This window comes from Calidris pugnax, unplaced genomic scaffold (assembly GCF_001431845.1).
Source record: "Calidris pugnax isolate Ruff unplaced genomic scaffold, ASM143184v1 scaffold70, whole genome shotgun sequence".
Classification (NCBI taxonomy): Eukaryota; Metazoa; Chordata; class Aves; order Charadriiformes; family Scolopacidae; genus Calidris; species Calidris pugnax.
In genome coordinates, this window is record NW_015090862.1 from 6,490,805 (window position 1) to 6,504,824 (window position 14,020).

Genomic DNA, 14,020 nt, shown 5'->3' on the forward strand with positions numbered 1-14,020 from the left:
TTCAATTTTCATTTACGCTGCATTTAAAAAAGTTGTTGACAAAAAATTTCAAAAATCTTAACTGTAACTTGGCCTCAAACCAGTTTGTTTCATCTTGCAGTTACCATACCTGTTCTAGCACACTGAAGAAGATCAAATGACTGGGTAATAACGTATCATTGTAAAACTCCTTATTAAGCCAGCCAAGTGGGTTAGAGTAAAATACATCTGCTTCATCAATATAGCTCTGATTTCCGGTTAGGTCTGGGGGACACTGAAGGAATCTCATTTTTAGAGGACAGTGAACATGACTAGGGAGAAAAACAAAACAAACACTTCAGGATAAATTGACCAATATCTAAGATTTGAAATGACTCATCACTTAAAGATACCTCAGATAAAACCAAGATTGAATAATTACTTTTTTCCCCCAGTTGTATTTTCTTCCCTTCTGTACTTCATATGAAAGCGAAAGTGGATTCGGCTCCAGACTGCTGTGACTATGTTGTTAGCAGTTCACAGAAAGCAGATTTATCTTAATAAAAACACCATCTGCATAACATCAGTTTATTAAAAAGGTACTTTTCCATATCAGCTTCACTGTTTATATCTGCTTTAACGTTTTGTTTACTTACCAGGATCTATTGCAAACTTTTTGGAACAGTGACTTCAGGCATTGTATGTTGCAATTACATGTCTTTACTCTCTAGCGGCAGAAGTAAAGGTAAAATTGAGACATTTTGACTGTAACAATTAGGCTTTAGTTTTGCTAGAAAAGTTACCACAATGAGGCAGCATGAATTACTTTTCAAAAGTCATAAGACTTACTGCATATCCTCATACAAAGCTATTTTACAAAAACTGAATAAAGCTTAGATGCTGATTTTTATTCTGTGGTATAACCATTTGGCTTATTTCCCCTATTCATTCTGTATTAACTGTGTGAAAAATCAAAACTCTTCCTGTATCCATCTATCCATCTCGATTTATGAAGCTTAGGAAAAAAAAAGAATTTCTGCTTAAGTGTATGGATTTTAATGTAATACACTGTTAACTATTTTAATACCTGTAAAATGGAGTAGAGTGGCATGGCATCATGAAGAAGACGTGTGCTTGTGACTGGTAAGAGTTACTACAGAGTTGCTGTACGTGACTCATAACATCAAGGGAGCCTCGCTGGTGAATCAAGCCTGTGTACAGGGCTGGGACTACATTTGATAAAAGCAGGAAAGTTGCTGCAGATTTCTTCCATGCTTTCAGGTGTTTCAAAGAATATCCTAGAGAAACATTTGAGTAAGTTTTGGAGATAAACAAATACTAACTGTTCCACATAGTATTTTTGAAAGTAACATAACTTAGTGGAAAACCACTACTTGGTTGATAACAATATTGCTTTGAGGTATTTTAATAAAACGTTCTTTCAGTCTTTACTCTTTAAATGGAAATTCAAAGGTTAGACTTTGCCCTTAGTAACTCTTGGATTTAGCAATAGATGTTAAGCCCATACCTGTCTTTTGAAGTACAGAAGTTTGATTTCAAAGCCAGTGCTTTGTCTCTTTAGAGCTTGATTTTAATCTCTTGTGAGAGAAAAATAGCCCATTCAGTAGTTTGGATGAATGATATGTGGCGACTTACTGATGTGTTCTGATTTACGCATGTCCAAGTAGAGCCAGAATAAATGGTAACTACGTGTGCTGTGGTATGGCTGTGGTATTCTTTTTCTCCAACATGCTGAAAGCTACAGCATTCTCTTATTGTTAGTCATTTTTGAGCTGCTATCCTTGGAAAAGCTTACTCCTCCATCTTTTCCCATCCCTGCCCTTCCTGAAGGAGCTAAGAATAGAAAGAGGCATTTCTACTGGTGGAAATAGCTGTATAAACCTGCTTCTCACAACCACAACTTAGATGAACCTGGCACAGAAGACAGCTTCACGTTGCAACCAGTCTGGAAACCCATATTAAGTCACGTGCTTCTCCGTATTAGGAGATTAAAATATTTTATGCAGCCTAGTTCTGTGACCACCTTTCCTGACTGACAAGAAACAAGTCAGAATAGGCCTGTTTCAGAAGTGAGTAACAAGTAAGTTACATTAGTCTTCAGTTAGTCTGTTCTGACAAATTGCATATCTTTATCTCAGATGAAAAAGTCCACTAATTAGTGTGGTTTAAACATGAGTGGAAACATTCTATTATAGGCATATTTTTTTTTACTGCTTTTGTGAGACACTCTTAGTTTACCTTTAAGTGTGCTTGGAAATAACTTTGAAATTCATGTGGTTTTTTCTTTTTTTATTTATAGTATTTTGAGCACTTTAAAGACAACTTTGTAACCACTGAGTTCTGAGAAATAACTTTTGTTAATTCTTTTTACTGAAGTATCCAAACATGATAATTAGCTCTTGATAAATTCAGATGGGCTCATTCCGTTATAGACATGAATGTTTAGAGGGATCGTAACAAAAAATAGTGGTCTGTTTGGAATTTTTCTGCTTGTGAGGTAGAACTGGTTCAACTTAAATGTGCTACTAAACTAAGCCAAGACATACTACATATTTGATCTTAGCAGAGAGCAAAATTATTGAGATTCCTACTCTTCTTTAGATCAGCAAAATAGGTCAAAGAAAATCCCAATTTCTGTTGATTTGTCTGTTTTGAACTTGCATTTAAACTAAAGCTATACAGCTTCACGTTCCAGAAGTTTTATTCTTTTGTTTGTAACTTTTCAGCATACTAGACTTTACGCCGTTTTACTTTTCCTGTAGATACACTAGTGGAGTTAATACCTAGATTTGTAAAATATAAAGTTCTTCCTTATTGGGCTCTTTTCTGTGTTTAAAAGAAAAAAACAACAACAATACCCCACAAAACAGGGAAAAAAAGATGAATGAATACTTTAAAAGTTTCTGCGTAAGATTTTTCTGATACTTAAGTTATCAAAAGCAATATGCTATCTGGTTTAAATTGTGGATGGATTCTCTTTAATTTTTAAGCTAACCACGTTAGTTTAGGGACCTTATTCCTGTTCTAACAAATTCACCTTAGAAAAGGATAAAGTTATCACGTCAACTGATCTAAAACTTCTGTGGGAAGTAACCTCCAGCTCGTGGTTGGTCAAGTGCAGACAGAAAACTAGCAGCATCATATGCTAACAAACACACGTGAACCTACAAAAGGATAATTTTAGGCTTTGAATACTTCAGGGTTTTTTTGTTGCATACTCAAAGGCATTTGTCAGGCATGTTTGAGAGAAGCAGGTGGAAATATACTACAAAGGAGCCAAGGAACAAAATTCACTGTAAGGGTTGCATTGCTAAAAATTAGGAGTCACTGAGGCAATTTTCATATTGTTTTGCAGGAAGTACTTTTACCTACACTAAGGATTTTCCATATGTGCTTCTCTAATTTGCTGGGCTTTTTTTTCTTTCTTTCCCCTAGCTGTGAGAAAAAGTTAGGTTAGTGTTAAGAATCCTTTGTCAAATATCTACATTGGCTATTAACAGTCTTTCTTTAGGTAAAAATTATATACAGGGAAGGTTGCAAGGCATTTGAAATTGATGCTTACCACAAAAAACCATGCAAAATGGTAGTACTGGATAGATGAACCTGAACTCTTTATGGCTCAGTGTGCTGCAATAAAACAGACAGAATACTACAGCGAGAAAGTTAAATGCATCAGTTCTGTTGACAAAGTATGTTTGAGAGCATGGAGGGCTGGAAGAAAAGCACATGCATGTACTAGAAAGCTTTTGGCATTAAGTATTTTAGAGTAAAAATGCAAAATCTCACTTTATAAATATAATGAGTACATGCAAATTAAGATTATTTGGTCAGTTTAAGCCAATCACTAATAAAAGTACCTGGCTACTATACCAATTAAGTGGTCTGATTCTATGACTACTAAAAATCACTTAGGTAGTACTTCACCAATTTGCTTTCTGTTATAATAGCAATAAAAAAGATGTTAAGCTAAGATTCAAGTACATGTTTGTATCTAACAAAGTAACATTCACCTTTGCTAGTACAACTGTACACAATTTTCCATGCCAACTTTTGGGTCTTTTTGGGGGATTACTGTGAGGCTTGTTTCATGGGAATCAAGCAATTCATGGGAATTACAAGACTAAGGGAGACAAAAAAGTCCTAAAACCAGTAGAGCTACATCCAGTTTTCAGTTTGACTGAAAGAAGAGATGGCATTTGTGGACTCACTACTGTTTTGATGTGTTTTATTACTACTGTAGTCCAATGCCATTTATTACTTCATACTTATTAATTTGCTGTATCTTTTCTTGCCTGAAAGTGTCTTCTGTTTAATTTACAGTTAATTCTGATGCTTTAGAAACAGCTTACCATCTCAACTTAAAATCAGACTTCTACTTCTCAACTTAAAATCAGACATACAGTCCTACGATAAATATTAAGAGCTATGTGTAGACTTGTGAGTGGAGTAAGTCTTAGAGGCCTAAGAACCTCTCGTCTTACTGTGGATGTATTGAAGAACCAAATGAAATAGTATTTTCATTAACGGGCATCCAGTAAATATGGTTTTCTAACTAGTTCTGTTGTTGCTTAAACATGTTAGGTGATTGAGTGTTTGGAGTTTGTTCATTTTCCATTGAATTTCATGCTGAATTATTTTATTCGTTAAGGGTCTAATCAATTCTAAAAATACATGTTTGGTAACGATTCAAGAAGTATTACATAAAATTCTAGAAACTATTGTGTAATTGACTGTATTTGAATAGCTTAAAGTTTTCTATCACTTAACTTGAATACTATGCTTTTTTGTTCTAGAAAGGATATGACCTTTAAAAACAACACCATCAGTGAAAGATAGTAGTTATACTTAGGAGAAATTACCTGTATACCAACACTGTCCAAATCACTGTCACTAGAAAGATGCGATACCTTTTTGGTGCCACCACACAGCCATGAATAAAGAAAGGGAGATGGGTACCCAAGATGACTGGTAGTCCCTGAGTGAAGTACCAGTGCCAAGGATGAGATCCATAAAATGTTCCCAAATTCTGCAGTACGTTGAATTTCAAGAAGTTCAGCTGAACAAGTACCCACTGGGAAATTTAGGGTAGGGAGGAAGAAAAAGTTAAAAACAAATTCAAAGTGAAAACCAACAGCTAGAGTGAATTACAGAGTCATGATTGGCCTTAAATGATACAGCATCTTCATTCATACTTACTTTTTTCTACTAAGTCATCACAGATTTCCTATATTGAGCAATTAAACAGAAGTCTGTAAGTTTTGTGGTTTGTTGATAACTACTGATTGAGAGCTAAGCATACTGATTTTAAGTAACAGTCTGTCATTGAAAACAACCACAAAGTCAGTGTTTAAGAATTTGTGGCTGAGAATTTAGTTAAGAGATCGTAGGCCAGACACAGTCACAGAACTAGACAGAAATTAGAAATATCTGTCCATATTAAAATGCTAAAAATCAACCTTTTAAAGTTAAGTTTAAAGCAACTTACCTTTCCAAAAAACACACGGTCAATAATTAAAGAAGTTCCTACTGTGACCAATCTGCAAAAATGGAAAGTTGGTTGCGCCAATATTGCCTGAATTACTTCTGTATCAGATTCTACGCTTCTTCAAATAGCTGTCAAAACTCCCTGAATAGTTATTCTTGATTTATTTTTTTATTGATATTATCCATACTCTTAGCCATTTTACAGTGGCCAGTTATCATCACCTGGTCTCCTTGGCACAATCCCAGATTAAGCTGGAATGCTGTTCATGTCTCATCCTTTCCTAGTGCTTTTCTGCAGCATATACATTAATTTAAAGGAAGCACGCCCCTTCTTTAAACTTTTGTAAAAGGACTTTATTTTTTGCTTGTTTTTTACATCAAGTCAGCTTTTCTGGGTTGTCTGCCATCTTAAGATTGAGCTACGCACATTCATAGTTAAATTCAGAAAGAACTTACCCAACTGGAATGCAGTTGTGTAGGATAAGGTCTGCTTTCCTTTGTTCTTGCAAAAAATGACTGAAGAGCAAAGGTATCCATGGGATAACAGCGGTGGGACGAATAACAATTGCAAGTGCTATCAGAGTTAAATATTTGCAACTGAAATGAGGGAACATAAGAAAAATGGAAGTTTATCAAAAGGTTTGATCTATTCTTTTGCAGACAGTGACATTTCAACAATTTAAATACTGTCATATCTCTGATAAAAAGTTTTTTCATACTGTGGATAGCTTTGATCCTCTCACTGGAAAGTTGCCAAATATGTAATTGCTTTTCTTAGCAATGGGGTTGCTAACTAGAAGCACATATTTGCTTTAAAATAGATAGCCAGTAAAAAAAGTTGTGACTACAAGTTCACCCATATATAAACCCAAACAAGCTTTTGTTATCTTTTCTCATTACCACAAACTCCAGTCCTTTAAAGTTTAAATTAAAGTTTCCCATAAAGTGATACTTTGCGCAAGGGAACTGGAGATACATTTTAAAGGAAATACCACAGTGCTGTTCCGTCCAAGATCTGCAGCTCTTACTACATGAATGAGGGGGTTTGATTCCCTGTATCTTAAGGGAGAAGTTAGTATTTTAAACAGTATCAGTAGATTGGTGTTATCCCAAGCCAAAAATTATCAGTACTGTTAGTACAAAGTTTCTCACCTGCTCCCCATCTTGGAACCTTTTATCGGATAGTAGGAAAGAGCAAAAATGGTAAGAAGAGTTTCCATGGTGTTTGTTAGAGTTCTGGTACAGGAATACCATGTAAACCAGGAACACAGCTGGCAGAAGTACTGAAAATAATTATGAAAAACAGGATGCAAAAGGAGAAATGTTAAAACAAATTCTGTAGTTTTAAATGGTGATAATTCTTCAAGGTGTGACTTACTATCATTACTGTGCATAGAATTTTTTTAAAGGCTGACACTCACCACACACTTTGCTGTTTCTGCATTTTCAAGGTGTCGCACTAATGAGTAAAGCTTCACATCAGCAAAAGCTGCCAGCACGGCCTGTGCAAGTCTAGGGACCCATATCTGGATAAGCAGAGAAAATGTCACTTGCAACAAACCTGCTAAATTCCAAGTTCAATGAGAGAACTACTGATTTAGTGGATGACTGGTCAGACACGAAAATAGTAAGTGAGTTAGTGAATATTCTTTAGCTTGTTTAATGATTTTTGTAATACAAATAATAAGGTCCTTTGCTAGGACTGATATTTCTGCCTAAACAAAGAAACTCTGAAGTTCAACTGAAATTATTCAGAAATTGAAAGTGGGATTCTTTGCCATTCATCTCCAATAGCAGTCAAAAGGGGCTGCTGTTACTGAGTTTAGTACAAATATACATTATTAAACACTTTGGAAAACTGAACCACTGAGGGTTTATGACTTAGTGTCAAACAATATCAGTATGAAACTCGAGACTGACGGAGGCCAAGAGAAGTCCTCCACAGTCACAGGCATCAGTACTGTGATGGGAGATCCATCGAGTTCTGCACCAGTGTGAAACACTTCAGAGGTCCCCGAGCTCATACATCTCTAATTGCCAGGTTCAAGCCTTTGTATTTTACCCAGACAATGATAAATTCCATTTAAAAGCATTGTATTTAAATTCAGTGTAAGAAGCAGATGCGTTCTTTTGATTATACTCACCAGCAGCTGGACGTCATCCTTAGCCAGCAGCTGCAGAGCTTTGTAGATGCTCGCAAAGATGAGCGGGTACGAGTAGCCCCTTAAGCCGCTTGCCCATTCCCAAGTCAGGTAGCCATAATTACTAATATTAAGGATCGATCATGAACAACCCAAACGGGACGTTTCATTCGAGTCCTGTTACTCTTAGACATTTACCCTTGCGGCCAAAAGCCGGGGGGGGTATTTCTGTGACTGGCCAGGCCAGTGCCGTACCGCCGCGGAACGCTCCCCCCGCCCCTGACCGCGACCCCCGGTGGCGCCGGTACGAAGCGGTGCCGTGTTCCCTCTCCCGGGCCCGCCGCAAGCCTCGGCCGTGAGGGCCGAGGGAAGGATATCTGAAGGCCATGCGATGCGCCACCTCCAGCGACTGCCAGTACTCGTCCGGCACGAAGCTGGTCTGGACGAGGAAGCAATTGAGCGTCCGCAGCCCCACCGTCAGCGCCAGCAGCGCGGCCGGCCCGCCGGCGCCCCCTGCGGGAGGGAAGGGAAGGCAGTCCGTCCAGGGCCCCTCCGAGGGCCGCCGCCCTGCCCCGCCCCACCCCACCTCTCCCCGCTTACCGGCGCCCCGCTGTCCGGGGTCGCTGTACAGCACCGACCGCCGCTTGCGGAGCCGCACCGCCGCCGGCCTCCGCGCCCGGACCCGCGCCAGCAGCCCGCCGGCCGCCTCCATCCGCGGGGGCGGGGACACCGCCGGCACTTCCTTCCGGTCGCTCTAGCGAACGGGAGGTCTCCGCTCGGTGGTTTCCCGTCCTTCAGGTGAGGGGTGGCCGGGGCCGTGCCGCGAAGCGCTCCCGGTGCGGAGAGCTCCGGGCTTTCTGTCCCCCGTCCCTTCTCCCCTCTCCCCGGCGGGGAGCGAAGGCGCCGCTGAGGAGCGGCCGCGGCGCCTGACGCTCGTGCCCGCGGCGCCTGACGCTCGTGCCCGCGGCGCCTGACGCTCGTGCCCGCGGGTGCAGCAGCGCCGCCTGCCGCCATGTTGGGGCGCCTGCCGCTGCCTCAGGTGGTGTTGGCCGTGGCGCTCGGTGTGGCCAGTGGGCTCTACATCTACCGGCCCGTCTTCCAGCCGCCGCCGCAGCCCCCCGAGGGCACAGCGGGGCCGCCGGCGGACGCCGCGCCGGAGAAGAGGCCCTAAGCGAATCGTGTGAGCTGCGCCGTTCCCCGGTACCGCCTGGCAGCCCGGACCTCCGCGCCCCCCGCAGAGAAAATGGCGCCCGAGCCTCTCAGCGAGTGGGAGAGTTCGTCGCCTGCCTCCTGGGCAGACCAGGCCCGCTCTGAAGCAACCCGCCAGCTGAAGGTGTACCTGCAGACGTGTGTTCGGTACCGACCTGTCGGGACGTGAATGGTGACATTTGTATCAAATCCTGAACGTTTAAAGTGGTTGTTCTCACGTCTAAGTTTAACCCCCGGGGAACTGGAAAAAGAAAGGCGCTGTTGTACGGTTACACTGTATGGGTTGGGTTTTTTTGATTGCCTCTGATCTGATCCTCCAAGCGATAAATATTGTTTTTATCGACTTCTCACGGTTTCAGTTCTTAATACTTCAGTTCTGTTGGGGAGTGCAGTTGTACTGATGGCTGAGGAGGGAACTGCACCCAGCTTGGTGCCCTTGGCTTGTACCTGTACGTATAAACATACACCCATGGGCCACACACGCACATACACGTCTTTCATCCCTGACAGAAAGAGGCTGGAGCAGCTATTGAATAGATAAGGTTGCCTCAAAGCCAGCTTGAACTTGGAGAAGCGCTTCAGCATGTAGCTCAGCGGGACAGCATTAATCTTTCAATAGCTGACAAAAGAGAACAGCATCTGAGACTCAGGGAAACTTCAGCAGTAGATACTTCAAGACTTCAGTAAATCTAAAAGGAAGCTAAAACCTGCAGATCTTGAGAGGGACTTCTTTCAGATTTTAGTTTTAACACAGAATCTTGTTTGGACATCACGAGGGAAGAAATCCTTTCCCTGGATGTGATACTATGTGATACTGGCTGGAGGCAGTGGGCAGACCTCGCAGGAGCTGAGGAGAGGACAGCAGTAGAACCTGGACGGGGAATGCAGGCGCGTGTATGATAAATCTAGTTTGGGCACTTGGAAACACCACAGGTCAGTGATGAGAGCAAACAGAACTGCTGTGGGAACTCCAGCAGCTTCCTGTGTTTACAAGACTATGAAAAGCCTATTTTAAAAAGGCATAACTGTAGCAGGCACGTTTGTAAGCATAATTGCTGGAAGTTTGCCCGTAAAGGTGGCAGTTGATTTTGAAAAGTCTCAAAAAGGAGGATGTCAGGACTGATGCAGACAGAAGGGGTAATTGGTGCAACTGAGCTTGCTGAAATTTGGAGACTATTTCTGAGAGAGCACGAAGTGCTTTCCTCCCGTGAGGGAGGTAGCCGGCAGGCGGCAGAGGCGCCTCACTGAAATCACGTTACCTGGCACCACGGGTTTTCTCTTCAAAACCTGTTTTGCCTCTCATGAATTTTTATTAAAAAGGCGTGTGGTGTGTCGGAAGAGCGGGGAGGAGGGCGGCAGGAGAGCCAGCCTCCTTGATTAAAACCGCCCTGGTTACCGTGAGCCCAGCGAGTGGCAGGAGGCAGCGCCGTTCCCGCCCCTACCTCGGCCCTTACGGGAAGTGATGTTGCCTTGACGGAAAAGGCACGCTTGCAGCCCAAAAAAGGGCAGGTGCGGAGGGACGCGGTGCTGCGGGAGCCCCGGTGGCCGGGGGAGGCGAGCAGGTAGGAGGGCGGCGAGCCGGGGTGGGGGGTGAGGGACTTTCGCCCTCCTGGCATCCCCCGACGGGGCGGTTGGGGGCACGGAAGGGCTTCAGAACGACCCCCCCGCTGCGAAAGGAGTTAATAAATTATCTCAGGACGAGCGGTTCGGGCAGGGAACTGGCAGGAAAAGGTGGTTTCCCTGTACTGCAGAGCGGGGCAGTGTCACAGGCTACTGGCACCTCTTCTGACACTGCTGCTGTGAACACGAGCACACAAATAACCCCTCTCAGGCCTTCCCATGCAGCAGCTGTGGGGACCTGCAAGTTTCTCACAGCTCAAGGCAGGCATTTCTTTTGTAAAACAGAAAAGTGGATTGTGTGTCTGATTTTATTTAAAAAAAAAAAAAAGCCTGTAAAAATGGTAAATTGTTGAGGGAGCAATGTAAGTGCGTTTTATCTGTTTAGCCAGAATTTAAATCATGTATTTGAGTATCAATATATCTGTCACTTCTTTCTGAACGCTGCAGGTTTCTCTCACAGTCTGCTTGTTGAGAGGGTTCTGGAGGTCTCTTCAACCTGATTCGCAGTGCTTGGGCTTGGGCTAAACTAATGCTTTGATGATCTTGGATCTCAAGAAAGCTAAATCCATCAGAAAAACGTCTTGGTTTTTCTAGCTCTGTAAGTAACTAGATCAATTATATTAATCTATAAGTGGTATTTTTTTATGGTGCTAGCAAAGTTTAAAGGACATGCCTAGAACTGTCTGAAACACCCAGCTTTAGTTTTTCTCTCTCCTTAGAGATGCATCAGGTGTATTTTGAGCTCTCTGATCCTATGACTCCTCAAACACTTTCCCTAATGATTAGTGCTTATGAGTTTTTAATCAGGATAGCATATTTGCATGTTTGAAGTTAGGAGTTCTGCAAGGTTTTATTGGCAAGGTGATGTTTCTCTATGCTTACAGTTTTTATTGACACTCTACAAGGTGTTTATTGATTTCCACACATAAAATGCAATAGTGGCACTAATAAGTTTCTAGTACCTATTCTGCCTGCTTTTTCTTGGAAGCTTATTCTTACCTAGACTTGTCTTCTCAGCCCTTGTTTCTTTTCATAGATTTATACTACTCCTGTGACTGCTGCAATTATTTTCCAGCCAGGGAAAAGCATATAATAAAATATGCATTTCAAATGTTGGTATGTAACTGTTGGAATAGCATTTGTGATGTTAAATGGGTGTCTTAAAAGCATGGTTAAAAAGATGGAAAAAAAGAACAGCATGTTCCTGTGTTTCTAGTTCAGGGTTCTAATTTTATGTCTACTTAATCTCTTGCACAAAGGAGTTCTGGGTGGGGGGAATGTGCTACATCTTACACTATTGTATTTTTCCAGTTAATAAAATTTCTCATCTGCAACCAGATATCTAAAAACAGATTGTAGTTTTGTTTTCATCACTATCGTTAAACATGGGAACACGTTATTTTATCACTTGACTACACATTTCCTTTTCTTTCAAAGAGAAGATTGGTGAGATAAAAGAATTTTTAACTAGCTTTTGGCACTTACAGAAACAAGTATTATGAGCAGTAGTACTTGTGTCTTCTGTAGATTCCTGGTTGTTCTGTTACTGCCAGGTATCTGTTGTGCTGGCATAATGACCATTGATTACTCTGTTGGTTTTCAGCATAACCCTGGACTTGCAGATCAACACCATTACTAAGAACAGTCTGTCGTAGTCAGCAGAGGGCTAGTAAGGAATTAATTTAGAAACAGGCAAAACTGGCACTAGAGATGGAATATAAGGAATGACAACTCCTTTTTGCCATTAGTGTCTTAGTATATAATTATAACAAGGTGCATTTAAAATGTATTAAACTTGTGATTTAAATAGTTAATCATCAAATACTCTCTTCTGTATTAAAGTTATGTTATTGTACTCCACTGCACATGTGATCTGATCCTGCAGATAGTTAAGTTTGTTCTTCAGTAATTTCAAAGGGTTACTTACATAGTAATAACTAAGCATTTGCTGGGCTGGGCATGTCAAGTGCTCAAGGACTTGCTTTTGCTCCTCTTCTCTTGCAGATACCACTCATGCTGGAGATACAATCATGTTTACAGAACTGACTTCAAACATGGCTGAAAAGTTGTTCAAGTACAGCATAGTTTAAGAAATGCTTATCTAAAAAGACAAACAGCAGAAACACTTTTTTTTCCTTTCTATTCATACAAATATATTCCCAACCACTCTTCTTTGGGGAATAGCATCTGGTTATGAGGATATTTTTTTTTTCCTCATTTCTTTTTTGGTCTTCTTAGTCTGAAAACTGCATTGCTGTTGGGAGGCAGGACTAACTTGAACCACATTAAATCAGCTGAGATCATACCCTTTTATCCCCAGTGAAGTTAAAACCATAGTGAATGAGAAGTCCTAGCCCCTAATTTCTTTCCTGGAACATCTTTATATTGTTTTGTTTTCATACATAATACAACAGAATTTACTTTTGGTTATTGTAATCAGTAGTCTCAATGTCTGTGATTTATTTTCCAGTCTAGTAAGCTTTGAAGATTAAATTATGGCATATAGATTAAAATATGGCATATAACCAGCACAATTTTTTCCTGTGATGTTGCTGTGGCTTCAAGGGGTTGAAAATACTCTGGTACGTCTATAGCAGTTTTGCATAGTACCAGGTGTTTGAATCCTTTTCACATACTGGCCAGCACTTTGGAGCTGACCTGACAAGTTCTTCAGTATTTTAAACTACTGCAGGGGGGTAAAAAAGCAAATGTCCTTGCTTTTATGGCTCTGAAGACAATATCAAAACATAACCAATGCAGTGCTATTTTCCTGAGTTTGCAAATGCATTTCCTATAGCTGTTCCCTTTCTCTCTGTCTGATTCTTTTACTGATAAGAAATGGTTAAGACTACACCATATTAGAAAAAGGCATTTCTGGAAGACAGTGTGAAGACTGGTAGTAAGATAGGAAAGGGGCAGGAATCAGCAATGAAGATACAAACTTAGCAGGAGGAGTACAGCTTTTCTAGAAATTTATGGTTTGCAATGGAAAAAGGAGTTGGTTGATACATCAGCAGTGTTTTTAAATTAAAAGTTAAATTTGTGGGCACTTGCAAATAGTATTTTGAAAATCACTCTACTTCTGCAGTGAATTCTTTGAGTAAAAGAGTTATGTGAATGAAAGGACTGTAAGGAGTATACCTCGCTGAAATATTTTATATGCAAATAAAACACGGATGGATATAGGACAACTGCTACACAAATGAAGTAGCTGATTCCAGATTAACTTCAGAGTTTATGATTGCAGTTTTGCAACTGGCCATCATACTGTTTGCGTGTACAGCTGTCAGTTGAAAAGGTGATAAAAGGATAAAGGAATAAATAGAAAAATAGTTAAGTATTAGTCAAGATTTGGGTTTTTTCCTTTCAGGTAAGGTGAGCTCCATGGTAGAAGTAATACCTTTTATTAGACCAACTTACATTGTTGGAAAGGATAGGTGAGCTTTCAGGTATGTAAGCCTCTTTTAGGTTTGAATTAGAAACAGCAGAATACAAAATAATAATTGAAAACAATTGAAACATGATCTTTGCAGTACTTTTGTTAAGAATATTAACCCATGAGGCAGCATATGTCACGAGAAGGTGAT

General features: G+C 40.8%; 2 protein-coding genes across 7 annotated transcripts in view; one reads left to right on the plus strand and one right to left on the minus strand.

Annotated features, from left to right (window-relative positions):
- The window catches only part of PIGB (phosphatidylinositol glycan anchor biosynthesis class B), a 9,377-nt gene extending 940 nt beyond the window's left edge, over window positions 1-8,437 (minus strand). The window contains exons 1-11 of the mRNA XM_014944339.1: window positions 8,205-8,437; window positions 7,982-8,117; window positions 7,608-7,725; window positions 6,885-6,989; window positions 6,616-6,746; window positions 5,920-6,060; window positions 5,465-5,516; window positions 4,839-5,050; window positions 3,542-3,606; window positions 1,046-1,256; window positions 110-290 (exon numbers count right to left, since the gene is read on the minus strand). Coding sequence (XP_014799825.1) covers window positions 110-290; window positions 1,046-1,256; window positions 3,542-3,606; window positions 4,839-5,050; window positions 5,465-5,516; window positions 5,920-6,060; window positions 6,616-6,746; window positions 6,885-6,989; window positions 7,608-7,725; window positions 7,982-8,117; window positions 8,205-8,316 — 1,464 coding nt within the window. The 5' untranslated portion in view covers window positions 8,317-8,437. The remainder of the gene's footprint in view (window positions 1-109; window positions 291-1,045; window positions 1,257-3,541; window positions 3,607-4,838; window positions 5,051-5,464; window positions 5,517-5,919; window positions 6,061-6,615; window positions 6,747-6,884; window positions 6,990-7,607; window positions 7,726-7,981; window positions 8,118-8,204) is intronic.
- Window positions 8,438-9,314: 877 nt separating this feature from the next.
- Window positions 9,315-14,020, plus strand: part of RAB27A (RAB27A, member RAS oncogene family) — a 35,239-nt gene continuing 30,533 nt past the window's right edge. For all 6 annotated transcript variants that reach the window (XM_014944341.1, XM_014944346.1, XM_014944344.1 and 3 more), the window contains exons 1-2: window positions 9,315-10,375; window positions 10,881-11,031. The gene's annotated coding sequence lies outside the window, so the exon portion shown is untranslated. The remainder of the gene's footprint in view (window positions 10,376-10,880; window positions 11,032-14,020) is intronic.